This window comes from Vipera ursinii (genome assembly GCF_947247035.1).
Source record: "Vipera ursinii genome assembly, chromosome: 3".
Classification (NCBI taxonomy): Eukaryota; Metazoa; Chordata; class Lepidosauria; order Squamata; family Viperidae; genus Vipera; species Vipera ursinii.
Window position 1 is genome coordinate 42,096,429 of NC_139516.1, and position 26,392 is coordinate 42,122,820.

General features: G+C 39.9%; 1 protein-coding gene across 4 annotated transcripts; it reads right to left on the bottom strand.

Moving 5' to 3' along the window:
* Window positions 1-1,035: 1,035 nt before the first annotated feature.
* Window positions 1,036-25,755, bottom strand: LOC310637848 (complement component receptor 1-like protein). Of its 4 annotated transcripts, none has more exons than XM_083358441.1 (17): window positions 25,708-25,755; window positions 24,637-24,722; window positions 22,161-22,352; window positions 21,741-21,923; window positions 21,237-21,419; window positions 18,481-18,580; window positions 13,904-13,989; window positions 12,844-13,026; window positions 12,162-12,344; window positions 11,591-11,773; window positions 11,132-11,317; window positions 9,798-10,055; window positions 8,245-8,427; window positions 8,073-8,102; window positions 7,486-7,564; window positions 4,212-4,300; window positions 1,036-2,047 (listed from the first exon to the last, which is right to left on the bottom strand). In XM_083358441.1, exons 3-16 carry the CDS (start codon window positions 22,300-22,302, stop codon window positions 4,237-4,239), a joined length of 2,043 nt encoding a protein of 680 aa, XP_083214567.1. In that variant the 5' UTR covers window positions 22,303-22,352; window positions 24,637-24,722; window positions 25,708-25,755; the 3' UTR covers window positions 1,036-2,047; window positions 4,212-4,236. The 4 variants fall into 4 exon arrangements, with proteins under 4 accessions (XP_083214567.1, XP_083214565.1, XP_083214566.1 ...); XM_083358439.1 differs by having other exon boundaries at window positions 8,245-8,430; XM_083358440.1 differs by lacking the exon at window positions 25,708-25,755 and having other exon boundaries at window positions 8,245-8,430; window positions 24,637-25,440.
* Between the last annotated feature and the right edge of the window lie 637 nt (window positions 25,756-26,392).

Consider the following 26,392-nt stretch of genomic DNA (forward strand, 5'->3'; position numbering starts at 1 on the left):
TCCTACTCACCTGGCCAGGTCCAACTCGTCGCTGCCAGCAGCCAAATCGCGGAGACGCACGAAGGGCCTAGTCGCCGCCGCCGCCACCGCGACATGGCTCAACGCGCAGGACCACCGAGAAGCGTTGGGCTGCGGCGCGCGCAGGGGAGGGGCGCGTTCCAGGGCTCGAGCGCGAGCTGCGGGCGGCGGGGGGGGGGGTCGTAGCCGCTGTTGCGCTCGCCGGGAAGTCGGCCTTGCCTCTCGTTTCCATTCCACGCCGGAACCGGCGTTAAGCCGTCAAAGGGAGGCGCCGCGAGCAGGCGACGTCCCCGCGAGGGCAGCTATCTCGGCTCGCGGTTCTCTCGGGAGTGGGCGCGGCGGAGGCAAATAGACTGCAAACGGCACTGGGACCGTCGTGGTCTAGAAAGTGTTGTGCGAGCTTAATTTAGTTGGCCTCTGGATGTAGTTAGTAGGTCAGGTCAGAGATGCTGGGCATTTGGAAAAAAAAATGCAGGCACTCGGATTCAGAAGTAGACAGGCGAAATTGCTCTGGTTGGCACGGCCAGGCACAGAAGCAAAACAGCAGGCGAGGTTGCTGCCGTTTGGAGATCATCAGGCTTGAATGCCACCGAGTACTCTTCTAATCCGCAAACTTTATGGGAGAGATTAGCAATTCAATGTAGTAGGGCAGGGGTCTTCAAACTTGGCCCTTTTATGACTTGTGGACTTTAACTCCCAGAATTCCTCAGCCAGCTTTGCTGGCTGAGGAATTCTGGGAGTTGAAGTCCACAAGTCATAAAAGGGCCACGTTTGAAGCCCCCTGTAGTAGGGGGTCTCAAAATTTCCTACCAGGTTCTGTTGCTGTCCAATGGACTGAATGGCATGAAGAAGCACTGGCGGAGTGATTTCTAGCAGCTCTTTTCCCCCCGAAGGTCCTGTCTTGACAAAAGTTGTGCCCATATTCATAATTTAATCTCTGCCTTCCTTTTTATCCAAAAGTCCCCTCCCAACCCCAAAGAAATACAACGAATACTAGTTTATTTTTTTGTTTGGAAATTTATTTTAGGACTGAACCTAGAATTGTTTTAATAATTTCTAAAAAGATAAATTGAGTTTTTATTATTTACTGTATAACCTAGTATCATAGCTTGCTCAACACACTTGAAGTAGTTGCTGCTTAATGATTATGGAATATGAATGGATAATAATTTATTAAAGTCATATGCTGCCAGACTCTGGGAAGCTTACAAACACTAAAAGATAGACATTACAAAAAAAAAATCAGTAAAACAAAGATAGCAATCACAATGAAGTGGGAGGGTCTGTTTCACCAAAGGCCTAGGAAGTCCGAAGTAATAAAGCACTGATTTATTTATTTATTTATTCATTTATTTATGCATGCTTTGTAACAATAAAACAAAAAATAGTGATCATGATAGATATCAAAGAAGAAAAAACAAAAAATGCTATAACAAAGTGAAAAAAATACAACAAAAAGCATAATATATGTCAATAAATGGTCACAATTCTATACACACTTCTCTAATGCAAATATTATTCAAAATGTGTATATTTCTTATACATTCATAAACTTTTAACCTATTTTATTCTGTATAAATGTGTTCCATATTTCATTATACTTGTCCATACACAATCTTCAATAAGCAATTCATTCATTTATACGGGGCAATTGCAGCCAGGTTTTAAGTCCATTGAGTGAAAGGGAACATACATTTATCTTCCCAATGCTGCAATACCAATCTTTTGGCCATAATAAGGGCATTGATAATCCATTTATCATTCAGTTGTCAAATTCCCTGTACTGGTATGTAGTTCAAGAGAATGTTATCTGAGAATTCTAACTTTTGTAGCAAAATCATACTGACCTAATCCATTACTTCCTAAGCATGTATGTCATTTAACTAACTCTGGTTCATATTTATTTTTCAGGAGTATATTATACATTCATTGCTTCTCATAGCATAACCATCAATTTTAGCATGATATTTGTTGCTAGTTCTTACTAGCTTGCTCAGAAGAAACTGCCAATTAAGAATAATATCTTGTCCTAGGAAAAAATAAAGGTGACATGTCATTGAACCAGAACAAGAATTTCAATAAATATAAAAAAGCAAGCAATTTATATGTAATATAAACATAAAAGGAAGGTAGTAAAATCACTTGTAAGCAATGAATGAATGAATGAACCTTTATTGTCAAAGTACAACCATGTATACATTGAGATTGGCTGAGCCTCCCTTCGTGCCCCCATCCCCAACTTACAGTGACACAAACCCTCCATCTTATTACACCATGTGAGCTAATTGTACAACACACTGGCCTCGCAAGTCAATCATGCATAAAGTTTATAAAATTATTTCCCGTTCAAAAGCCTAACAGCCCATGGATAAAAGGTGTTCTTCAGCCTGTTGGTACGGCTGGCTATATTCCTATATCTCCTACCCAATGGTAGGAGAGTAAAGAGATACCGTCCAGGGTGTGAGTCATCCCTGAGAATTTTCCTCACTCTTCCAAGGCAGCGAGCCCTGGCGATGTCATCCAGTGGTGTCAGGGGACAGCCCACAATGTCTTGTGCTGTGCTCACCACCCTCTGTAATGCTTTCCTATCCGCAGCTGTCAGACCAGCATACCAAACCACAATACAGTACGAGAGGATGCTCTCTATAGTAGACCGGTAAAAGAGGGTCATTAGCTATTGTTCTACCCTGTTCTTCCGCAAGACCCTGAGAAAGTGAAGTCTCTGTTGGGCTTTTCTGGCCACCTGGGTTGTATTAACTTTCCAGGTAAGATCTTTGCAGAGATAGACTCCCAGAAATTTAAAGGGGGAAACTCTCTCCACACAGTCCTCCCCGATGTAAAGTGGGGCAGGTTCCTCCTTTTTCCTCCGGAAGTCTAGCACCATCTCTTTCGTCTTGCCGATGTTCAGGTGCAAGTTGTTGCAACACCATATGAATAATTTTTGTACCTCCCCCCTGTATGCTGTCTCATCCCCACCTGTAATAAGACCCACTACGGTAGTATCATCTGCGAACTTAACTATTGCAGTAGATGGGTCGGATGATACACAGTCATATGTGTACAATGAGTACAGGTAGGGGCTAAGCACACAGCCCTGTGGTGAGCTGATGCAACGCTTCAGGGGGGTAGATAAAGCAGACCCGACCCTTACTGTTTGTAACTGGTCCCTGAGAAAGTTTTGAATCCAAATGCAGATGGAGGGGAAAAATTTCAAGTCAGTCAGCTTTTCGATGAGAGTGCTCGGCAAAATGGTGTTGAAAGCCGAGCTATAATCAACAAAAAGCATCCTGAGATAGCTTCGAGGTTTCTCAAGATGACTTGCTACAGTGTGTTAAGCAGTAGATATGGCATCGTCTGTCGACCTGTTCCCCCTGTAGACAAATTGATGTTTATCAAAATCCAGTGGGAGGCATGTCCTGAGATGTTGGAGAACCAGTCTTTCGAAGCATTTCATGACTACAGACGTTAATGCAACAGGTCTGTAGTCATTCAGGCACTCAACTGCAGTTTTCTTTGGGACTGGGACAATGGTAGCTGCTTTCAAGCACAATGGTACCATGCCGTTTGCAAGGAGATGTTAAAAATCCTTGTCAGGACCCCTGCTAATTGGTTGGCACAATTCCTAACCACTATACCCAGCACTCCATCTGGGCCTGCGGCTTTGCTGGGATTCACAGCCTTCAATACAGTTCTCACTTGGTTTTCAAATAGGGTGAGTTGTTGAAAATCAGAAGGTCGGCCAGCAGAGGCTACGGGGTCTGGTCTTTTCACCTCGTAGTGAGCGAAGAAGATATTCAGCTCCTCTGCCAATGAGGCATCAGTGTTAACCATGGTTGGTTAAGTGCTGCAGTCCCTGCCACACTTGCCTCGGATTGTTGTCTGCTAGGTGGTTCTCCACCTTGTGTTTATATTGCTGTTTCACCATCCTAATGCCTCTTCTGAGATTTGCCCTGGCTTCTCTGTATGTGTCCCTGTCCCCTACACAACTGACTTCACCTACTTTCTAACAGGTTGACAATGAAAAGCTAGAGAAGGTATAAACAAATTTTCCTAACAAGTTGCTGTACAATAGCCCATCCCCAAATTATATATGTGCTGTATCTTATTTTAAACCATCTGACTCACAGCCATATTCCTTTATACAAATAATGTATTTTCATCCTAAAGTAGTAATCTTATAGCGAGATTATTACCTGTAGCTATGAAGACAAAGTTTTCTTAGAGTGGGGAATCTTCATAATTAACAACACAATACTTCCTTTGGGCTTCATAGGTACAATTGCTGAAGTAATAGGGAGAACATAATTGAGAAGATAAACCAAATGAGTATAAGGCTTAAAAATACATTTAGATGCGTTGTTTGAAATAGGCAAATGAGAATTCCTGTGAATTAATGGATTAATGGCCTGTTCTTATTTTACCAATGCTAAACTCAAAATAGATATGCTGATGGGAAAGGCAAATACCTTTTCCTTACAAAATACCTGTATTTCATTGCATATATTCCATATTGATACTTGGTGGAATATTCATCTCAAATTCTTACTACCACTTCCTTCAGTATAAATAATGTAAACAGATAAATGCTCACCGAGAGGGACTTCTGGTTTTGCATCATAGCAACACAGCCAAGGGATTGCAGAACTCTGTACCCCACAGCTGATTTTGCCCTGCCAGGGGACCCTAAATGGGTGTAAAGTCGCCCCGGAGAGGCAACGGAAGCCCCCCCCCCATCAATCACAGAACGACAGCGGTCAAACCATTTGATTCAGGGGAAGCTCTCCAACCTGGCAGGAGAAAGGCTAGCTGCACTCTAGTGACTAGCCCAAGCTACCGGCATCCAAAGTCCAAAAGTACCAACTAAGAATAACTGTGAACAGCGTGTTTGGAACTGGGTGAGAACATAGATCTTTTCTATTTTGAAACCAGTGGAACAGTTTGCCCCCAGAAATCATGGGCACTCAATTACTGGAGATTTTTTTAAAAGGCTACGACAGTCACCTCCAAGGTCCCTTCCAGCTCTATTCTATTCTATTCTATTCTATTCTATTCTATTCTATTCTATTCTATTCTATTCTATTCTATTCTATTCTTCTATTTTATTCTATTCTAAACTGATTTCCTGTAAAAGATCCCCAAGAAGCAAAAAAATCCTCCAAAAGTGAGAAGGAAGGGGATTATAACCCCACTCTTCCATAGATGGAAGCAGCAAATTAATCTTTATGGGGGACAGAAATATATTGACATGGATTAATGTAAAGCTATAACCTGGATAAAACTGAAAACTATGGAAATTGTTAATATTTTTCATTTGAAAAAATATTGAGAAAAATACAAAAAAAGGTTTTTTTCTTTTAAAAGTTGGAAAATAAATAGCTACTGACATCTAGTGGTGGATCAGAGTATAGAACTACAGCTGCACTGCCTCAGAAATTGGCAAGACTCCCAGAAATAGAACACAACTTGTTCCTTTGACCCTCAGTGGATCTTAGCTAAATAGAGAACAGTGGAAATAGAGGAAAGAAAATACACTGGGCTATCATTTGCAGAATGAGAAATACAATTGTTATAAAATCTGCTGACCTTCTCGGACTATAAATACTTACTGAGCTGTGATATTTAAGTTCAAGAATTGTTTGCAGAAAAAGAAAAACCTTGACTTATTGACCACTTTTCTAGGGGGGAAATTACTGGATTGTTTTTAAGTGGTTGAACATTTTGGACTGTTCACAAAGATAAGAACTATATAAGACTACAGTGTTTGGAACTTAAGACTGGTTGGTTTGATGAAAATGGAGGTTGAATACATAACCAAAAGTGGTAGGAAACCACACTCAATATTCTATTTTAAAATCCCCAGTCTGGAATATCAGAGATCTGCAGGAGTAATTCTTCAAGACAAGACAAATATCTTCTAGGAGGAAATGCATGCTGTGTTGCAATTAATTCAAATGACAATTGTTTTAAATCATGATGAAATTAAAAATAATTTTGATGATATAAATTAGCACATCCTTAATCTAAACTCATAATTAAAAATCAGAAAATGATGACAAAGAATGGACAAATAAATCAGACAATGGAACAAAAACCAGAGGAAAGTGACTCAAAGATGGAGGCTACAAATGAAAAAAATCACAGTTTAACACAGACAAAGAAAAATCTGCAAGATTTTGCCATAATATTGGAAAAGACATTTTATTTTTCAGGACTTCAAAACAAACCTGAGAATAAGAAAGAAGATTTGATAAAATGGATTACAGAACTGTCAAGAGAACCACTAGAGTTTCGGAGACAAAAGATGAAAAGAGACATAGGGGGAGAAGGAAAGTGGAAGCTTCTTAATGGATATAAATGGGCAAAACTCCCCCTCAAAAGCCCCTTACTCAACTTGTCTTTCCCATTTTTAACAATACTTATAAAAATACAGGAAGAATCCCCTAGCAAACTGAACACATTGATTTGGAAAGCTGTCTGATAAAAGAAGAAGGCGAGATCTAGACGAGAGAGATGATTTAACCTACCAGATGGAGTACTGCATGACTAAACACTTGTTTGAATATGATTAAAAGAATAGTTAAATCTTGGATATGAATGAGTTTTATAGCAAGAGGAATGTGATTTATAAATAGTATAGTATTGCTTTATGATATGGGAAATGTAAAAATAATGGGATGAATTAAACAAATGAAATATTTTGGATACTTAAATGTAATCAAGTTGGAGAAAATTATAATTGATAAGAAATGTTCTGAATACTGAGGGGAAATTAAGCTTAAATAAGAATAGGAGAGAACCAGACTCAAGAGAGATGATGTGACCTAACAAATGGAGTACTATATGATCAAATACTTGTTTGAATATGATTAAAAGAATAGTTAAATTTCAGACATGAATGGGTTTTATAATAAGAGAGATGTGATTTATAAGTAGTATAGTATTTTTTATGATATTGGAAATGTAAAATACTGGAATGATTTAAATGTATGAAATGTTTTAGATATTTAAATATAATCAATGTTGAGAAAATTATAATTGACAAGAAATATTTTGATTACTGTGGGAAAATTAAGCTTAAATAAGAATTCTGAAAACAGGATTTATAGTGATTTACATAAGACGACTTTTTGCAAACGCAGTTGTAAAATAAGCTGATTAGAAAAGATTCTACATATTGACGTTATTGTTATTCATATAAATATTATAAAAAATTATATTCAACTTTATATGTAGTGAAAATACTAAGAACTATATTTACTCAATGTTGGTAAAAGGAGAATATTATTGAAAGAAGAGAGGATCAAGGAAAGGTATTTCTACTTAGTATGTTGATTATAAAATCATAGAAATTAACTATTATTGATTGTTGTTAAATATATGAACCCAAAGAACACATTGGTTACCAAGTATTAAAAACTGTTATTGTAAAAAAAATCAATAAAATATATTAAGTAAATAAATGCTCACCGCTTTTTCTTTTGCAAAAGGACAATCCATATCACACCAGCAAAAATGAGGAAAAGTAACAGGATACTTCCCACAGAACCTAGTAAAACCAAACAAATATATTTTTCTTTGTTCAGTTATGATTTTCTCTAAAAGGAAAGGTTAAAGAAAGCACTGATTTTATTACAAACTAAGCTGAATAATATATGGTAGAAAAGAAATAAAATTTTCTAACATTAAAAAGCAATGAAAATGGATCTATCCTAAGGTGCTTATGTAATGCACTGTAGAATCTATTCTATAAAATTCTGAATAATATTATTTAGGATCACAATGAAAAGTTATTTTTTTCTTTCTCTTATGTCAAGTTGCTTCAACAACTTTGCTATTATCATATGCAGAGCAATACCTTCTTTTCCTTTCTCATTTTCTTTTAGCTCCATTATCACGATTACTCAGTATATTTGCTCATCTGACAAAGACAATTAAAGAACAGGGCAAACATTTGACTAGCCGCCACTGGCCTATCTTATCCAGTGTTTATGGAATGCAAGGTCCACAGTGCTGTGCCTTTCTTCACTCAGTGGGAGGTTATAGAAATTACTTACCTAAACCTAGTGTAGCAAAATTGTAGGAGCCTAAAAGAAAGAAGCAAAACAAGAGTTACAATCTGCCAGTGAAATTACATTTACCAGCTCTTGAAAATATTTTTGACAGGCTCTCCAAACAATAAAAAATTAAATTCTCTCTCAAATCTTTAGAGCCTTATTTCCCACTTACTTTGTTTACTTGATGTACATGCTGGCACGGGGGCATCCCATCCTATCTGTTGCGCTTGCATAGGAGAGGTATCATTCCTGACATAGCCATTTTCACACTCCAGAGTCACCTTAGCACTAGTCTGAATCACGGTTTCGTTTTCTGCTTTCCTGCTAGCAGAAAGTGGCGGGAGGGTGCAGCCATCTACTGAAAATCAAAGTTGAAGAAAAGTTCTTAAAGACACTTTTTGCAGCAAGGAGCCACACTTGCCTTTACAACTCAATTTATAGGGGGGTTGCCAGAGATGCAGCAATATCATTCAAAGCAAAATACTTTTTATTGAAGTTTAAATAGGAATAATAGAAAATAGAAAAGTTAATTTATTTTCATCTTAATTTTTACCCACACTTTTACCCTCACTGACAATCTCCTGCCTCCACCTAAATGAGTTTGTTACCACCAATGACGCTAATGCTAATAACGTAACTGTAGCCTGGCCATCACAATTTTAGAGGAAGATAATTTGATTCTCATGCTATCAAAAATTATCTTGGGCAGGAAACAATTGTTTGTACAAGGTTGGGGGCTGCAGTTTTCAACTTAACGCCATATTTTTGAAGCAGGACTTGGATCCTAACTAATTATTGTATCACATTCATCATTCATTAACATGCTATGTTTGGGGCCTCATTCTGAGATATTTACAAATTACATTTAAAAATTCAATACATCTAAAAAATATTGATTACATTCAAAGAATAATGTTGTATTCAAGCAATAATAGCCTGTGGTCTATGAGATAAAATAGTTAATACTTATAAGGCTAAAAAAAGCAGAAATTGACAGATGCTTTTATTCCTTGTACTGATCCAAAAACTCCAGGGAATGAATTACAGTCTTCACACTGACTTGGTTATTAAGTATGTGTATAATTTGTTTAGATGTAATTGATACATAATTTCATATTTTATAGTGTACCTTATTTGGAAATATGCCGTCACATATAGAAAAAGGTGAATCTTCGCGATAGAAACCCTGTATCCTCCTGCTGTTGCTGTTATAATTGTACTGTATTTTTTTTTAATCCCATTTATATCCCGCCCTTCTCCGAAGACTCAGGGCGGCTTACAATCTAAGCACAAATCAATGTGCTTAGCAATAGCCTTCATTCTATGTATATGCCTGCTTATTAGGGCTTTTGGGGGGCCCCCAAGCGGCATTATTACAAAGTCAGCTTATTTCCCCCAACAATCTGGGTCCTCATTTTACCTACCTCGGAAGGATGGAAGGCTGAGTCAACCTTGAGCCTGGTGGGATGCGAACCTGCACTAATTGCAGGCAGCTGGTGTTATTTAAGGAGGGATTAGCCCACTGCTCCACCAAGGCCATCCAGCATCACTTTGGATAGTGAGATGGGCAACATGTAAATTTAATAAATAAATAATCATTAGCATTCCTTACCAGAGACCAGGCCATAAGAAATATTGAGAAATACAATATATATAGAAATATAATAAATCATTAAAGAATGCAGTTCTTTATCCTGGCCTCCAATTGGAAGCCAGGAAACGCACCTTCTCCACTGCAATTTCTGACCTCTGGAGAAGCATCTTTCTGGTGATCTCTTTGGTTCCCATCATTTAATGGTTCCAGAAATCTTTGAATAGTTGGCTCTACTCCAAGGCCTGGGGTTAAGGTGGTTGCTAAGTCCTTGGTAGTTTTGTTGATTTTTGAATGTATTGTGCTTTTTATGAATGATCCAGTTACTTTTTCTATTTGATTGTTCCCATCCTTGGTCACCTGGGAGTCACTTCGATTGATAGCCTCCATATCTTAAAAAAACAAAACAAAATGAAGAAATTAAACATTCAAAACCACTATGATTTTTTTTAATGGCTTGGTAACAAATTGTGTGATCGGTTTCCCTAAAACAAAAAGCAATCATTTGCATGGTTTCCGCACAGCAAAAGAAATACAAGTAGTCCTCAACTTATGGATCATAATTTCTGTTGCTAAGGAATGTAGTTATGTTATGTCACACCCAACTTTATGACTTTTTTGTCATGGTTGTTAAGCGAAACGCTGCAGTTGTTAAGTGACTCACACAGCCATAAAATGAATTTGGCTTCTCTCATTGACTTTGCTTGTTGGAAGCTGGCTGGCCAGGTCACAAATGGCAATCACATGACCCTGGGATGCTGCAACCATTGTAAATACATGTTGGTTGCCAAGTATTTGAATTTTGACCCTGGGGATGCTGTGATAGTCATAAATGCGAGAAACAGTTATAACTCTCTTTTTTCAGTGTTATTGTAAATTTAAATGGTTGCTAAACAAATTGTTGTAAGAGAAGGACCACCTTAGTGTCAAGGTGATTAACAAAAGAAAATAGCACTAGTAATAGCACTTAGACTTATATACCACTCCATAGTGCTTTACTGCCCTCTCTTAAGTGCTTTACAGAGTCAGCATATTGCCCCCAACAATCTGGGTCCTCATTTTACTGACCTCAGAAGGATGGAAGGCTGAGTCAACCTTGAGCCAGTCAGAATCAAACTGCTGAACTGCAGGCAGCCAGCAGGCAGCAGAAGTAGCCTGCAGTGCTGCATTCTAACCACTGCACCATCACAGCTCATTAATGAGCTCAAAAATGCTCATTAGTTTATAAAAGAATGTTTGTATAAAACACCACTTCTAACTTTGCTCTTCTGGAAAAAACAAAAGTTCAGTGGGACAACACAGGCCTTGCTTGCATATTGTCACAGTGCATTTTCAAGAGACAGAGTGACAAAGCTCTTGATTCCTTGGCAGTGCAGCTCTTACTGTAGGAGGCACCCCACATCCTTGGCACCAGATGTCACTTAACACTACTGAGGTACAACAAGTTTAACAATTAGCTCTCACATACATTCTCCACTTTTACACTGAGGGACAGGTTGATCCCATGTTCCAGAAGTCTGGCAGTGAATGGTTGGTGTTCCAATAAGAAAGAAGCCTGGATCACAATGATAAGTCACAGAGGAGCCATAGGGGAAATTTTCCAAAGTAACATTGTCTTGTTTGCCATGGGTGATACTTTGTGGTGCAAGGCAACCTACAAAAAGAAGTGACGCAACTGTATTACCACAATGTCAATTTACCTCTCAAATTCCACCCAAATTATTACATTCAGATTGGCTGTCATACACCTATCAGACCTTCAATAAATAATGCTATGAAAGTCATTAGCATGACAGTATGCACAGTCCAATTATAGTACTTTTTTCATCTGGCTTCAAGCAGCCATCCCTGGCAAGCCACCCCAGTCCCTGTGAAAGGCAGCAGAGAAGACTGAGCCACTGATTTGAAAATACAAGCAATAAAGGACCTTGGCATCTGGGGGCTTCACTCCACTTCACAGAGTTTTTGCTGTTCCAAATACATGTAACACTGTAGTTTCCAATGCTGGAATAGCCGGCATCACAAATATAGATTACTGATTTCCCATATGTGTAGTCTTCACCAACATGCTTCCCATGGATGATTTTCGGGGGTGGGGGACAATGCATAACTACAAAAGATCGAAGAATGGTAAGTATCTTCATTCTAGATCTGCCAAAAGCTGTAATTGATCAAACATCATCCCACCAAGAAAATAGCTGTTGTGACAGATGTTATGCATGTATTCTCCAGAAACAAACTTTGGTAATTCTGCCCACGGTAGTCACCCTTTGGAATAGACTGAGAATGACAATGCATTCTTACTTGAGAGCTATCTTTTTCTCAAATCAGACCCAGAGAGTTGCCTTCCAACAACCCCAGAATTGAATTCCATAATTCAAAATGGTTTCAAATGTGTGCTTGAAATACAATAAATTAAAGGAAAAGACTGGTATGTGCAATACAAAGTAATGAGATTCCATGTTAGCCCAAACAGTACACATTGCAGTTTTTATTACCTTCACAGGATGGCACAGGAAGGCTCCATGTTCCAGAAGGTCCACAGGAAATAGATGCCTTTCCAACAAGCAAATAGCCTGGATCACAAGAATAGGTTACAGCTATTTCAGAAGTAAACATTTGCAAAGCCAAACCATCATGTTTTCCATTGGCTATGCTTGGAGGGAATGGACACTGTGATTCTAAAAGAAAAAAAAAAGGAAGTCAGAGGACAGTGTTCAGAATTCCATTTTGGTGTGATACTTAGTAGAAAGTTGCAATTAAAGGCCATTTACTATAAGTTGACCTCTTTATTTTTCTAAGGGCACAAGACACCTTGTGTGATCTCCTCTGCTCTCAATTTTTTTTCATTATTGCAGAGCTCAATACAGTGGGTTAGATATGACTTAAGCCATGTTTGTTGACTAGAGTGGTTCACCTATAACATTAAGCCACAGAACCTCGTCACAGAACCTCAACTGTTTCTGAGTTCACTAATACACAAAGTCAGAACAAACCAACCGCATTTTGGACATAGTGCAATTAGGAAACCCTGGCAATATCTCATTTAGAGTAAGTTAGTGATGCTCATGACTGAGTAGATTCTTTAACCTGTATATTGCATATCCAAATTCAATCCCAAGGCCTCTGTTTATGCTATGAAGCTTTATGTTACCAGCAGCAATTAATTAAAAAAATTACTTTCACAATGAGGGGCAGGAAAGGTCCATGTGCCAGAGTCTGTGCAATGAATGATAGCATCTCCAATTAGAGTATAGCCAAAGTTGCATGTATATTTCACACACATTCCTCTTTTGAATACCATTACTTCCTGGTTGCTGTGAACCCCATTCTGGATATCTGGAGGTGACTTGCATTCAATCTCTGAAAAGGTATAAAAGGTATTGATTTTCAAAGAGTAAAAGCAGTCAAGGAAAGAAATAGGGAAACCTAAAGAAATTTTCCCAAATGCTAATCCTGTAGATAAATATATGGTTTCCTCTTCCACTCAGCACATTGCGTCCTGCTCGCTATTATCTTTATCTTTTCCTAGAAGTTTTCATAGTTTAGGATTGATAATTGTCCTGTCCCCTTTTACCTCCTCTGACTAGTGGTGAAATTGATCATCACAAGCATAAAAGTAAAAGGTGTTTATGGAGACCCCATTAATTGCTATATGTTCAGTAATGGGCCAAGTAGCTTAAGTAGCTTATATTTGTAAGGGCTGAAAATTCCAGCCACAATCCTTCCATTCTTAATCTGAGGAGATGGACACTGTGTCACTGAAAAATAAAACATATATCAGAAACACATAAGGAGAAAAAAATGGAATCACTCTGCAGAGGGGACAGCCTGATTGATTCAGTTTATGTACCTGAGGAATAGAAGTAACTAGTTTGTCCATAGATTTTCTGATAAACATTATTGCTCAATTAGCATTTGGGGCTATGCTGTAATATTTATTTTTATTTTATTTTATTTTAATTCCATTTATATCCCGCCCTTCTCCGAAGACTCAGGGCGGCTTACAAGCTTAGCAGTAGCCTTCATTCCATGTATATGCCTATATATTCTATGACTTGCTTGCAGCTTGATATAATGTTGCCTAAGGGTGGAGTACTCTTTTATGTAGGTTTCACTATCTTCAATATGATTTGCATCACTTTATCTGTCTCTAAAGTTTCTGATTTAGAATATCAACATTCATAAACCTTTTCTTACAAATATCCTAGACTAGATCTGCATTTTGAGTGCTGCTTACTCTGGCAATAAGGAAGGTCACCTGTCCATGCTACTGTTTTACTGAACAATGCACAGCTTCTGGAAGACTTTCCAATCAGCCTATACCTGTAGCAAGACAAAAGAAACAGCATATAATCATTGTATTTTCTCTATAAGAATGCAGGCTTTAGATGGTTGGAATCAAATGGACATTCTACAGCCCTTTGTCTAATTCAAAATGAGTTGCTTAGAATTGTCTCAGTTCCGAGGTGATCCTCAGGTCTGAATAAAATGCAGGGATAAATATGACTAAGCATCTTGTAAAGTCTTTTAGTATTCATTCATCCCATGCTTTTTTATTCATGTGGTGTCAGTAGATATTTATATGCATTCATGTGTAGACAGACAGCATATGTGTTATGTGTAGAGACAGATTGCTAGATAGCAAAATACCAGCGTGCATGAGACATTAGTTTTCATGACTGTTGAGTCTTATTTTGGCAAAAGTCTTATATATTTATAATCATACAATAGGAGAAATTTCCTACTGGTTTTTTTCTAGAGAAAATATATCAGAAGGAGGAATGTGTTCAACTCTGCTGTTCAATGATACAATCTGTGAACCTGACAGTGGTCCTTCCTTTTCATTCTGCTTAGTCTAATTTTTGCTTATGTTTTTTTTTTTTTTAGCAAACTTAGATTGAAAGAGAAAGATGCAAAAGATGCAATAGCAGGCTAAAGCCTCCCAACCTGGCCAGGACAGGCTTCCCTGGATGTTGGCTTAGACAACCAGAGCTAGCTCTAGTTGTTTTTAAAGAAAGGATACAGAGAAGCATGAGGAGGACGCAGGAGACCCCATGCTAGGAGTGGATGGGCAAGAGGAGGAGAGGTCAGGAACATTGGAAGGGCTGGTGGGGTAGTAACTGAATGAGGGCCTGGCTGAAGAGCAAAGAGAAGTGACACAGCTGCAAGATGTACGGGGTGAAGAAGAGGCATAATTGTACCTGGTTAGAGGAGACAAGGAGGAATTGCCTCCCTGGCAGATCCCAGGGCACATAGAGCCAAGCAGAGGAAGGCAGATGGAAATTAATTGAGGCTAACTCATGAGGAGGGCACCTCATCTCTCCTAATGAGTTGCTCCAGCTGGATACCTGGAACAAGGTGGTATTGGAGACAACCATTCACTTCCCTGCCGTGTATGTGCTCTAACTTCGTGTTTCCTGATTCTGGACCTGTGCCTTGTTTCCTGACCTCGTGTTTGGACTTTGGATTTCATGCCTGGCTTTTGGACTTGGGATACCATGCCTGGACTTGAGGCTTGAGCCTGGACTTTGGACTTCAGGTGTGGATTTGTGGACTTATGCCTTGACTTCAGACTTTGTATTTCATGGTTAAACACGGAGACTTGCATCACGGAGACTTGGTTGGGCCCAGAGGGTGGGGTCCCTTTGGTTGACCTCTGCCCACCAGGCTTCCGGGTGCTACACCGGCCACGAGCTCATGGTAGGGGTGGGGGAATGGCGGTTACTATTAGGGAGACCTTATGTCCGCGGGAGACCACCGTTTCTCAGATAGTCGGGTGTGAGTCTCTCTTTGTGAGATTTGGTTCTGGGGCGCAGTTGGGCTTGCTGCTGGTGTACATTTTGCCTAGTCGCACAGCGGCAGCCCTGCCCGAGCTGCTCGATATCCTCTCGGGTTTGGTGGTTGAGTTTCCCAAACTTATAGTTTTGGGAGACTTCAATCTACCATCCCTGGGAGGTTCATCTGAGCTAGCTCGGGAGTTCATGGCTTCCATGACGGCCATGGACCTGACGCAAGTAATTTCAGAACCAACTCATGAGGGAGGCCACACCCTTGACCTGATTTTTTTATCTAGACAGTGGTTGGATGATCTTGGTGGGGGCTCTCCATTTATTATGCCCCTGTCATGGACCGATCATCATCTCCTGCGGCTGGTCTTCCGTTTTGCCACCCCCCGCCGTGGGGGCACGGAGCCAATTAGATGGTACCGCCCCAGACGCTTAATGGATCCTGATAGATTCCAAGCGGCGCTGGGGTCCCCACCTGCCTCCATTGCTCACAGCTCGGCGGATGCCTTAGTGGAAGCCTGGGAAAGGGCAGCCACTGAGGCACTTGACCGGGTTGTACCCTTGCGGCCCCTGACCCGGCACAGATCCCAGCGAGCTCCATGGTTCTCCGTGGAGCTCCGGGATATGAAGCGTCAGAAACGGGGCCTAGAGAGCTGTTGGAGGTCTAGCCGATCCAAACCTGACCGGTTGCGGTTAAGAACCTATATTAGGTCTTATCTCGCAGCGATGAGGGTGGCGAGGTGTAATTACTTCTCCACCCTCATCGCATCCGCAGATAATCGCCCGGCCGCCCTGTTCAGGGTGACTCGCTCACTTCTTAATCAGGAGGTGAGGGAGGATCCCTTGCAGGGTCGTGCCGAGGAATTTAGTCAACATCTGTCGGATAAAATCGCTCGGATTCGGACCGGTTTGGACTCCAACTGGGCAGAGTCAGGCGATCAGGACACGGGCGGTCTTGTCAACGTTACCTGGGAAGAGTTTGATTCTGTGACCCCTGATGAAGTGGACAGGATTATGGGGAGGCTGAGCTCCTCCACATGTTTGTTGGACCCGTGCCCTTCCTGGCTGGTTTATGCAGCTAGGGAGAGGACACGAGGCTGGCTCCAGGCGGTTATATCTGCTTCCTTGAGTGAGGGCTATTTCCCCACCATCTTGAAGGAGGTGGTGGTGAGACCTCTCCTCAAGAAGCCTGCCTTGGACCCGGCTGTATTGAACAACTTTCGTCCAGTCTCCAACCTTCGCTTTCTTGCAAAGGTTGTCGAGAGTGTGGTGGCGCATCAGCTCCCTCTGGTCCTGGATGAAGCGGATTATCTGGACCCCTACTAATCGGGTTTCAGGCCCGGGTACAGCACGGAGACGGCATTGGTCGCTCTGGTGAATGATCTCTGGAGGGCTCGGGACAGGGGATATTCCTCTGTCCTAGTCCTATTAGACCTCTCGGCAGCTTTCGATACCATCGACCATGGTATCTTGCTGCGGCGTCTCAGGGGATTGGGAGTGGGAGGCACAGTTCTTCAGTGGTTCTCCTCCTATCTCCTGGGACGCTCGCAGTCGGTGTTGGCAGGGGGGCAGAGATCGGCCCCTAGGTCTCTCGTTTGTGGAGTTCCTCAGGGGTCGGTTCTCTCGCCTCTCCTGTTCAACATCTACATGAAACCGCTGGGTGAGATCATTCGTGGTTTTGGAGTTGGGTATCATCAATATGCCGATGATACCCAACTTTTCTTTTCGACCCCAAACCACCCCAGTGATGCCCTCGCTGTGATGTCCCGTTGCCTGGAGGCGGTTCGGGTCTGGATGGGGAGGAACAGACTTCAACTCAACCCTGACAAGACTGAGTGGCTGTACATTCCGGCATCCCAGGACATTCAAAATGTTCCATCTCTTTCTATGGGGGGTGAGCTCTTACCCCCCGTGGATAGGGCTCGCAACTTGGGAGTCCTCCTAGATTCACGGCTTACCCTGGAAGATCATATAGTGGCCGTGACTAGGGGGGCTTTCGCCCAGGTTCACCTGGTGCGCCAGTTGCGGCCCTATCTGGACTGGGATGCCCTGTGTACGGTCACTCATGTGCTCGTGACCTCTCGCCTTGACTACTGTAATGCTCTCTACATGGGGCTTCCCTTGAAGACCACTCGGAGGCTCCAATTGGTACAGAATGCGGCCGCGAGAGTTGTCTTGGGAGTTTCCCGGTACTCCCATGTTACACCTTTGCTCCGCGAGTTGCATTGGTTACCAGTTGTCTTCCGGGTGAGGTTCAAGGTCTTGGTTAGGATCTTTAAGTCCTTACATGGCATGGGTCCGGGTTACCTCGGGGACCACCTGCTGCCGGCGTCAACTCCCCTCCGCCCTGTGCGTTCCCACAGAGAGGGCCTCCTCAGGGAATGCCGACTGGTGGCCCCCAGGGGGAGAGCCTTCTCTGTGGGCGCTCCGGCATTATGGAACCAACTGCTGGTGGAGCTCCGGATGGCATCAGACCTCCGAACTTTCCGTCGTGGCCTGAAGACCCACTTATTTGAATTAGCTGGTCTGGCCTGACGGGGGATTATGGGTTTTAAATTGTTGTTTTAGAATTGTATTATTGTTTTTAACTGGGCATTGGTTTAATCTTTTTTAACTTTTGTATTGTTATTTATATATGCCCTGTGAACCGCCCTGAGTCCCCAGGGAGAAGGGCGGTATACAAATTAAATAAAACCTAAACCTAAACCTAAACTTTGTGGACTCTGATTTCTTAGGCCTTGGTGGAGGGCCATTTGCTGACAAGCCTCTGCTAGTGGCACCTGGAGAACAACAGTGGGGGCTTGTAGTGTTTCAATAAAATGTTAAAAACTCCTTGGCATGTGCGTGCATGCTTCTTCCTCATTGAGGTACAGGCCCTGCCCAATGACGGGTGAGGAAAATGAAATTTCCTACACCCCACCCAGAAGAGTTCTCATTAGACAATTTCAGGTTACACTATTCGAAGGAGGAAGAAAGAAACAGGAAAAATCTCACCGCTGGAAATTGTGCTGGATTCCTTGAAACTTACCCTTCCTCACATTGATAATTTACAGTGGAACCAAAGTGAAAATCTCCTGTTACAAGCAATCTGCCACCCTCTGGTTCTCCGGGATGTCCACATGATTTTCCTAGTAGAAAACGCAGAGATTCTACTTTTCCATGTTATGTTTTGGGTAACACAAAATCTATAAAACTGATTCAAGGTTTCTGTCTGTATTTAGCAACCAATAAATACACTCCCAAGGGTTAAAACTTTGATACACATCCTATCTTATAGTTGATCAGAGTAAAGGAAGACTCGTTTTGACAGAATTCATGATTTTTTGACCAAACCTGATTCCTAATGCATATCATTGTGGTTTTCAGTTCAGGATTCCTAACATAACCAGGATGACATACGTATTTCACAATTGAACCCAGAAGAAACAACCTAAATTTTTATTATTCATCTGCAATCTCTGCCCAATCTAACTGAATGGGAAGGTCACAGATGCCTCCAAAACAAAGAAACAAACAAATTTTAAATAGTTATTATTAATATTATTAATACTATTAGCATTATCACTGAACATACTATTGCCATGTTCAATTTGATAGATAGGGAAACTTCGATTATTCCTAATTCTACCTGATTACTTATGCTAATTTTCTATAACTTTCTCAATTTTAATTACAGAGCACTATTAATTAGAGAACAGTCAACCAAAGATAAAAAGAGTAGAATTTTTTATGTTCTTCCGTACCAAAAATAGTTAACAAGGTGCATATATTTTGAAAACCTAAACACTTTAGAAAGGGGAAAACAATATCTTTCTCTTACATCAATTACACTGCAGGGTTTAAAAATACCAATAATTGATGGCATTTCCTATTTAGTTTTATACTAGTTTTATAATTTAGTTTTATATTAATCTTTCATCAAGAATGTAGAACTCAAAATCATGATTCTCCTTGATTTATAAATCCAGAATTTCTTTATCATAATTTGTATTGGGCCTGAACGCAAAATTCTGATATAATCTTGTTTTTGGTGCATTGCGCATTTATCCCAAATATGTACAGGAGAATAAGTAAAACAGACCAGGAATGGTTATTTTTCACAGTCTTCAAGATTGATAGGCTTATTCATCAGACCCCATCTTGAAAAATTCAAGGCTTATTAATTGTTTCATTTTTTAAAAAAAACCCGTAAATGTGCGATTTTCAAAAGCTAAATTCACATTAATATCACATCAGCCCCAATAAAAGATTTCCACACTATTCATAGCTCTCTTCAACTATTCCCACATGAACACTAGAGATGGGGAGAGCAGCACCATGAGTCCCCCCAAAAGGAATAGCCCACAAAAGGGATTTTGTCAGCAGTTTTTACTTTTCCAGACCCCTTCAGTGAAGCTTGAAATCACCAGTTATAAAATGTTAGCCTCTACCCTAAATATTGCTAGTTCTGACACCACAGCAGCTTTTGTAGCAAGTTAAGGATTTCTTTTGAAACATTTCACTCAGTAAAGAAGTGGAAACCCATGTGAAGAGTGATCCTCTGTTTCAGGATCTCATTCCTTCAAGAGCTTACAGGAAAGAAAATGTTGTGGTCACCTCTTCGAAATCCTGCCTGTATTTCTGGTAGTTCTCGATCCTCATACTGCTGGAGTCTAGCTTGTAGAATTTTAAGCATAACTTTACTAGCATGTGAAATAAGTGCAATGGTGCGATAGTTTGAACATTCTTTGGCATTGCCTTTCTTTGGAATTGGAATGTAAACTTATCTTTTCCAATCCTGTGGCCACTGTTGAGTTTTCCAAATTTGCTAGCAAATTGAGTGTAGCACTTTTACTGCATCATCTTTTAAGATTTTGAATAGCTCAGCTGGAATACTGTCCTCTCCACTAGCTTTGTTGTTGCTCAGCTTTCCTAAGGCCCACTTCACTTCAAATTCTAGGATGTCTGGCTTGAAGTCAGTGACCACCAAATCATGGTTATCTGGGACGTTAAGCTCATTCTTGTGTAGTTCTTCTGTGTAGTTTTGCCACTTCTTCTTAATCTCTTCTGCCTCTGTTAGGTCCCTGCCATTTTGTTCCTTTATCATGCCCATCTTTGCATGAAATGTTCCCTTCATATCTCCGCTAATAGGCTATTTATTTTATTTTATTTATTTAATTTAATTTGTATACCGCCCTTCTCCCGAAGGACTCAGGGCGGTGAACAGGGCAATAACTACCAAAATACAAAAATTAAAAACAGATTAAACCATGGTGCCCAAATACAATAAATAAATTACTTAAAAACAATAATTAAAACCCAAACCCATCAGACTAGGTGACTTTAATTTCTAAAACTATTTATAGTGCTTCAGATTATATGTAATTTTCCCAGGCAGGAAGAAACAAACCAAATCTGTGATTTTTCCAAAGTTAAATTCACACATCAGTCCCAATAAAATATTCCAAAACTATTCACTGCTCACTGCAACTATTTTCAGGTGAACACTAGAGATCCCCCCAAAAGGAATGGCCACTAGGAAAGGGTTTTTTTTCCTCAGGAGTTAATACCTTTTCAATATTTCTTCAGTGAACCCTCAAATCAATAGTTAGAAAATTCTGGACTTTAACTAAATTTTGCTAGAACTGATGCTTCAGCAGGTTTTAAAGCAGCCTTCAGATAAGAATTTCTTTAGAAACATTTCATTCAGTAATGAAGTGGGAATCCACCTGAAGAGTGATCCTGTTTCTGGATTTCATTCCTTTAAGAGCTTACAGAAAAAAATGTTGTGGTCACAAAAGGTACCTTCACAGTTAGGGGCAGGAGAAGACCATCTGCCAGCGTTTGTGCAATGAAGAGTTGCCTCTCCAATCAGATCATAGCCAGGATTGCATGTGTATTTCACAAGCATTCCACTGGGAAATATTCCTGTTTCCTGGTTGCTGTGAATCCCATTTTGAATGTCTGGGGGTGGTGGGCATTGCCTCCCTAAACAAAGAAGAGAGAAGATTGGGAAGAAAATCAAATTAAGAATATACTCTGGGATGATACATCAGGGGGAAAAGTAAGATACTAGTTGTTATCTACGCCCAACTGCAAGCAACATAGTTTCCACTGACTGAGAATGAAGGAAAGTGGAATGTGCAATGTATTGGTTTTGTCTTGCTAAAGGAATGATGATCTTTGCTGAACTCACTCGCCTTGTCTCGTCATTGAAGCAACGAACCCAGTATCTAACAGAATGCACAGTCAAAAAAGAACAGACGTTTAATATTGTTCAAAAAATAGAAAATCCAGATCCATCCTTACCAGATTCACAGGCAGGAATGGGGGGATTCCATGTACCATCCATTTGGCAATGGATCACTCTGGAGCCAACCATATTGTGCCCTCCAATGCACTCAAAGCTAACTTTCTGTTTATATTTGTAGATGCTGGAAACTCCAGCCACAATCCTTCCATTCTTGATCTGAGGAGATGGACAATGTGTCACTGAAAAATGAAACATATATCAGAAGCACATTAGGAGAAGAACTGGAATCGCTCTGTAAAAGTGTCAGGCCTGATTAGTTCAGTTTGGGTAGCTACGGAATAAAGGTAATTAATTTGTCAGTGTGAGGTGCCCAAGGAAATGTTTGAAGAAATCATCTTAAATGTTTCCAGTTAGCAGCTGATGTTCCTTGCTTGAAAAGGAATACAAGAACCAAGGATTGGAGCAGGAAAACTCACCTCCACAATATGCACGGCCACTCCATTCTCCGTTTATCCCATCCTTAGATGTACAGTAAATAGAGGCATTTCCAATAAGGGGGTAGCCTTTATCACAGGTATACCTTACAGCTGTCCCATAGTAGAAATCTTTCACATACATTCCACTGTGCTTGCCATGGGGAATATTTGGTGGTGATGAACAGAAGATAGCTAGAAAAAGGTAAAGGTTGTGTAATAAAAATAAATGAACTTCATTTTCCTTATCAGAGAGTGGATATAAAGCCTGGAACATTTATAATATTCATGACTCTAATGTAATATTTTGTTAAAAGAATCACCAAAGGTAAAACACATGGTATTTGAAGCATCATTATCTGCAGATATAAATAAAGAACTACCATGGAGTCAGTAATTTGCCCTTTTTAAGGCTTTTAGAAGCAATTGCATAGTAGGAGTCTTAGTACTCTTCTTTTAAAAACAGTGTATACTATCTCTGACATGTAATTTTTCACATTGTTTCTCTGATGTTGTATCAAGGATATACAGATTTTTTTTTTAAAAAAAAAAAAGAAGTCAGACCATTTTCACCCAGCTGAAACTTTGGTAAGCTTGGACTAGAAAAAAATACACCTAAAGGACAAATATGATAAGAAAGTTTTATTTGGGGAAAATCATTATGGAGAAAAAATCATTGTTGAAATTAAATACTGATAGTTATCAAAACTGAAAACTAATAAAGGTTACAATAGAAGACAAAATTTGTAGGATGGCATTGAATTTTGGGATCTGAGGTTGATGGTTTTGTTGCAGATGTTTCATTAGTAAACTACATAACATCATCAGTTCTAAGTAAAAAAAAATTCATCATGACCTTGGCTTCAGGCATGTGTGATTGGCTGATGTCATTTAACAAGAGTGTTGTGGCATAAGCATTTTCTCTTTTTTTGGATATCTGAATTGAACTTTAATTGATGTTGGCAGGGCTTTTTTTCTCATAGAACGCTCAAAACGGAGTTCCGGCACCTTTTTTGGATGGAACCTTGTAGGGTAGGCAAGGTGGGTTGTATGACATGTGTGAGTTCCGGCACCTTTTTCTTTTACAAAAAAAGTACTGGATGTTGGGATGTTTACATGCAAATAGCAGAAATTACTGCCTGGAGGAAATGAATATTTGGGTTTTGTTGAATTCTGATTATTTTCCGTTTGACACTGAAGATCACATTTGCACTACAGTTGGATCACAGTCTGGTCAGTTCTCGGTCTCCTCCCTACTGCAGCCCTCAAATTCATTCCTCTGGCAGCAATGGGAAGATATTAAAAATGGATGGTCCCCATGTGACCAAGGCACCTACTGTTCACAGCCAGGGACATCTACTCCTATGGCACTTTAGATGAACCATTGTTACCAAAATAACCTATGTTATTTTCTTTGAGAGTATGACACTAAAAGAGCATAAAAAAGAGAGGTGGGAAGTGGTAGATTTGGAACATTCAAGATTTTGCTGGACTTCCAGATTCCCATCAGATCCAGATATGCTTGGGAATGGCATTAGATAATGGGAGCTGTTTTTGAACAATATACAATATAGAGATCCACAGGCTTCCCAACACTATGCTGGAGGCTCTGAAATGTTCCAATTTTTCTGTGGACAATGGATCTCTTAGTGCCCATTAGTGCAGTATGTAAAAGTATCAATTAATATAAGATTTGATTAATACACTCATCCATCAATCAAAAAGCCATATGTTTTAAGTCATATCTCTCTTTTCCCAGACTCCAGGGAATATCACAAAGATATGATAAACTGCTACAAAATAAAAAAAATGGATTCAGGCAAATAATGTGACTTTTAGATGTAATTGCATAAGTATGTTCAATTCTTTAGCATTTCAAGATTAATTATTGCAACACAATTGTGTTCATGCTGCACTGAAAATGATAAAATGAAGCTGCCACAAATTTTCTAGTTACCGGAAATAACAATATTATACTGCTCAAAAAAATAAAGGGAACACTTAAACAACACAATGTACTGTATTTAATAGTAGGATGCCTTATTTTCTCTTCCATTTATTTTTTTGAGCAGTATATATATGTATGTATGTATGTATGTGTGTATGTGTATGTGTGTGTGTGTGTGTGTGTGTGTGTGTGTGTACAAGAGCATATTGTACCTTGAATTGCACTTTGCTTGCACTGCTATGCTCTAATATCAGACTCCTCAATTTGAATGGAGTCTGCACATGAGACATTAATGATAGGTTGGACCCCATTTTTTATAGTGATATCACCAACTCTGATGAACACGCTTCATATCCACAACTAAAGCTTTTATTCTGAACTTTGGCATTCTCCAGATTAATAGCATTTTAGCTTTCCAAATTTCCAGACATGCTCGTTCATTGCAGTACGTGATATCAGACATGATTTTGAAAAGAGGTCACATTTGAATCATTATTTAGCTAAATAAATATGATCGTATGCTCTACTTACGCTGACATTCTGGAAGGCTGCCAGTCCATTTTACTTTTTTTTCATGCAAGACACATTGTATGGAAGACTGTCCAATCAAAACGTACCTGCATTAAAACAGAAAATACTATGGAATGGCCACTTATTTTTCCTGGGTTCAATTTCCTTTCAGCCATTGCCAGAAATGCCAGTGGAAAAGAATAGAAGAATTACAACTCAGCAACTCCTAGAAGACTATGTGCTAACAGCCCTGCATATATAAATACTGGGGTGAAAATCTATTACCGGTACTTACAAAGAACAAACAATGAATGTGCATAATGAAGAATTGTTACAGGAAAGCATATCTCTTGCAGTCTTCACTTATAATATTCTGCCTTTCAAACCCAATTATATATTTTCTCAATTACCCTATCTTGTTTGGAGAAGCAATCTAGGCATCTCAATCTAAAATATCGACACATAAATATAGGGAGTCCTTGACTTACAACCACAACTGAGCCCAAAATTTCTGTTGAAAAGCGAGACAGTTATTAAGTGACTTTTACTCCATTTTACTACAATAACAACAATAAAGTTGGAAGGGACCTTGGAGGTCATCTAGTCCAACTCCCGCTCAGGCAGAAAACCCTATACCATTTCAGACAAATGGTTGTTTTAAAAAAAATTAATTTTTTTTTTAAGTTTTAAAAAACTTCCAGTATTGGAGCATTCACCACTTCTGGAGGCAGGGTGTTCCACTGATTAATTGTTCTAAGTGTCAGGAAATTTTTCCTTAGCGCTAGATTGCTTCTCTCCTTGATCAGTTTCCATCCGTTGCTTCTTGTCCTGCCTTCAAATGCTTTGGAGAATAGCTTGACTCCCTCTTCTTTGTGGCAGCCCCTGAGATATTGGAACACTGCTATCATGTCACCCCTCACCCTTCTCTTCATTAAACTACACATACCCAATTCCAGCAACCGTTCCCTATATGTTCTAGTCTCCAGTCCCCTAATCATCTTTGTTGCTCTTCTCTGTACTCTTTCGAGAGTCTCAACATCTTTTTTACATCGTGGTGACCAAATGGATGCAGTATTCCAAGTGTGGCCTTACCAAGGCACTGTAAAGTGGTATTAACACTTCACGTGATCTTGATTCTATCCCTCTGTTAATGCAGCCTAGCACTGTGTTGGCTTTTTTGGCAGCTGCAGCACACTGCTTGCTCATATTTAAGTGATTGTGCACTTAAATTCTTGCCATAGTTGTTAAGTAAATCACTGCTGTTGTTAAGTTACTAACAGGGTTGTTAAGTGAAACCGGCTTCTTCATTGATTTGCTTGGCAGAAGATCACAAAAAATTATCACTTGACCTAGGACACTGCAGCCATCATAAATAGAAAACAGTTGCCAAGCATCCACATTTTGATCACATGGCTATGGGGATGCTGCAACACCTGTGTGAAAAACGGTCATAAGTCACTTTCTTCAGTGCTGTTGTAATGTCAAAAAAAGTTACAAATGAATGGTTGCAAGCCAAAGACCACCTGCAATAAAAAAAAACTACTTACATTAATCACATCTAATAGAGATGAGAAATAAATTGGAGGAATGAATCAGTAGATTTGTGATATGATTTCACACTAAGTGCAATCCTATCTGCCTGTATTAAGTTTTACAAAAGTCCGTAATGATCCTCAGGGTGAAAGTGTGCAACCTACAACACTTTCAGTGGGTTCATGCTTTGCACCAAGCCATATTCTATCAAACAAACCACTTGCTTCTGGGCTTGGGCAATACA